Source organism: Uloborus diversus, chromosome 2 (genome assembly GCF_026930045.1).
Source record: "Uloborus diversus isolate 005 chromosome 2, Udiv.v.3.1, whole genome shotgun sequence".
NCBI classification, from domain to species: domain Eukaryota; kingdom Metazoa; phylum Arthropoda; class Arachnida; order Araneae; family Uloboridae; genus Uloborus; species Uloborus diversus.
This window is the reverse complement of record NC_072732.1, coordinates 94,988,930-94,991,577: the sequence shown is the minus strand read 5'-3', so window position 1 is coordinate 94,991,577 and position 2,648 is coordinate 94,988,930. Positions and strand designations below refer to the sequence as shown.

Sequence of the window (2,648 nt, the reverse complement as noted above, 5' to 3'; positions counted from 1 at the left end):
AATATTTATTTTACTGTTAAAATAATGTTTGGTCCCTCAGACCGTGAGCCTTTCAGTGGTGAGCTTCCCCCCCCCCCCCGTACTGCGGGGTCTGTGGCTGAGTAGATCCTGGACTGGATCCCATGAAACTGCTCTTACTTCATAAAATCGTTTTCGATTATATTTTTTATCAAAATCATATTTGATATTTAATTTAATACCTAATGATGCTCAATAGTCTGAATGTTCGTTCATGTTTTTAGGTAATGAAAATGTATCTAAATAAAACAGTAGCAATATGTTCCTTAATTTTAAACAACCAGTTAAGTTCAGATTAGTTACATTTTTTACATTTTGTATGTTAGTAATTGTTCTGACATTTATTTGATTATAGTTTTTAAGTAATTTTATTCTTATATCGTTTGAGTGTAATATTAAAAAACAAAATAATTTTTCAGATTTTGAAGATGAAATATTCATTATTCAAAAACAAATATGTTTGCATTTTTCATTTTGTACCGTTTTACATCAATGAGTCAATGGATCAAGTTTCTTTGTGATTGATCCTGAAAATGCCAAAACGGAAAAAGGGTATTACTGGAAGTGCTGAAAGAAAACAGCGAGCTATAGCGCAAAGGCAACGAAGAAAAGAAGAAACTGAACAAGATGCCAGTAGGCGAAAAATTAAAGATGCAGAGTGTCATCAGGAAGCTCGAGGTCGAGCAACGGAGGATGACACCAACAGGCGAAAAATTGAAGATGCCGCGCATCATCAGGAAGCTCGAGCTCGAGCGACGGAAGAAGACGCCAGTAGGCGAAAAATTAAAGATGCAGCGAGTCATCAGGAAGCTCGAGGTCGATTAACGGAGGATGACGCCAGCAGGCGAAAAATTAAAGATGCCGTACGTCATCAGGAAGCTCGAACTCAAGCAACGGAGGAAGACACCAGTAGGCGAAGAATTGAAGATGCCGTGCATCATCGCAGAAAAAGAACAGAAGAAACGATGGATGCCAGAGAAAACAGATTGCGTTCAAGTAGGAAGCATCGAACAGGGAGCCTTCTTCATAATATTGGACGAAATGGAGCTGATGTCATTCCGCATAATTGCGGTGTCATGGATTGTTGCTGCCATCTTTGCAGCGGCCTCTTCTTTTCCGGAGAAAGAAACTCTAGAGGACGATATGTTCGATGCTGCCATAATGGCAAAGTTATAGAAACGGAAAGAAGAGATCCCCAAGAATTGCGTGATTTAATGAAAGGAAATCATCAACTTTCGAATGAGTTTTTTAAAAACATTAGAACCCTATAACTCATCTCTTAGTTTTGCTTCATTGGGTGCTAACATCGACATGCCGCCAGGCTCTGGTCCCTACTGCTTCAGAATTCATGGAGCTATTTATCACAAAACGAGTCATCTTCGTCCTAACGAACCAGGGAAAGAGAAGTATGCCCAGCTGTATATTTTGGACGCAGATCAAGCACTGAGGCAAAGAATGAATATAGTGGAAAATGCCTCTTTAAATCCAAATCTTTTGATGATGTTGGATTCGATAATTAGAAATATTAACCCGTATGCAGAAGCTTTTAAAATGCTGAAGGAATTTGAAGAAGATACCCTAAGATATCATGGCGTTCAAACTGCTGCTGACATTCGCATGTACATAAAAGGCGAAAATATAACTCATAGCGAACATAGAGGTCGTTACAATGCTCCAAAAGAAAACGAAGTAGCAGCTGTTTTCAAGAGTACGGATGGTGTTCCCCCTACTAACAGGGACATTGTAATACATCCTAGAAGTGGAGGTCTCATAAACATTAGTCCCTTAAATTGTAATCTTGAACCTATGACGTATGTGCTTTTCTTTCCCTATGGTGATAAAGGATTTACTGTTGAAGAGCAATACACAGAATTACAGTTCTACTCCCACCGAGTGTCTATACGACAAGAATACTTCAACCCTGTTTTATATGGCCGGAAACTGTTTCAACAGTACCTTGTAGACTCCTACGTAAAAGTGGAAGGGAACAGACTTTCATACCTGAGGAACAACCAGAAAAAATTAAGAGTAGAAACGTATATGGGACTAGCAGATCACATTTACAGAGCTGCCGAGAAAACTGGTGCAAAACCTGGAATACCTATAATACTACCCTCAACTTTTATTGGAAGTCAGCGATGTATGCAACAGAATTATCAGGACGCTATGGCCATTGTGCGTGATTTCGGAAAACCTGATTTGTTCTTGACTTTCACGTGCAACCCCAAGTGGACGGAAATAACACAAAATCTATTCCTTGTACAAAAGGCTCACGATCGTCCTAATATCCATCCACTATAATATTAAAATCTGTTCGCGTCTGTCTGTCTGTCTGTCTGAAGATCTATTTTCTCGAGAACCGCTACGAATCGAAAGTCAAACGAGATACCGATCAATTCGAAATTTTCCAAGAAAACAATAGGACCAATTTCGTAATTGTGCGACTTTAATTAGCGAAGATATTAATTAAAACGTTAATTAACATAACGTTATTCAGGAATTTTTATTTCTTTCCTGTTGCCATTTTGCATATGGGTGAGCAAGTAAAATTCTAATAATTCTTTTAAAAGAGATTTTTTTGGCTGCTGTCCAAATCTGAAAACAACGTTTCCATCTAGAATTTCATTTTA

General features: G+C 38.3%; 1 protein-coding gene across 1 annotated transcript; it reads left to right on the top strand.

The window, feature by feature from the left end:
• The first annotated feature begins 1,329 nt into the window (after positions 1–1,329).
• LOC129216433 (uncharacterized) lies at positions 1,330–2,319 on the top strand. The gene has a single exon (XM_054850648.1). The coding sequence runs from the start codon at positions 1,330–1,332 to the stop codon at positions 2,317–2,319; it is 990 nt and encodes a 329-aa protein (XP_054706623.1).
• Positions 2,320–2,648: the final 329 nt, after the last annotated feature.

What these genes read in the sequence shown, in the direction of transcription:
- LOC129216433 (XM_054850648.1), top strand. Translation starts at nt 1,330, where the DNA reads ATGCCGCCAGGCTCTGGTCCCTACTGCTTCAGAATTCATGGAGCTATT.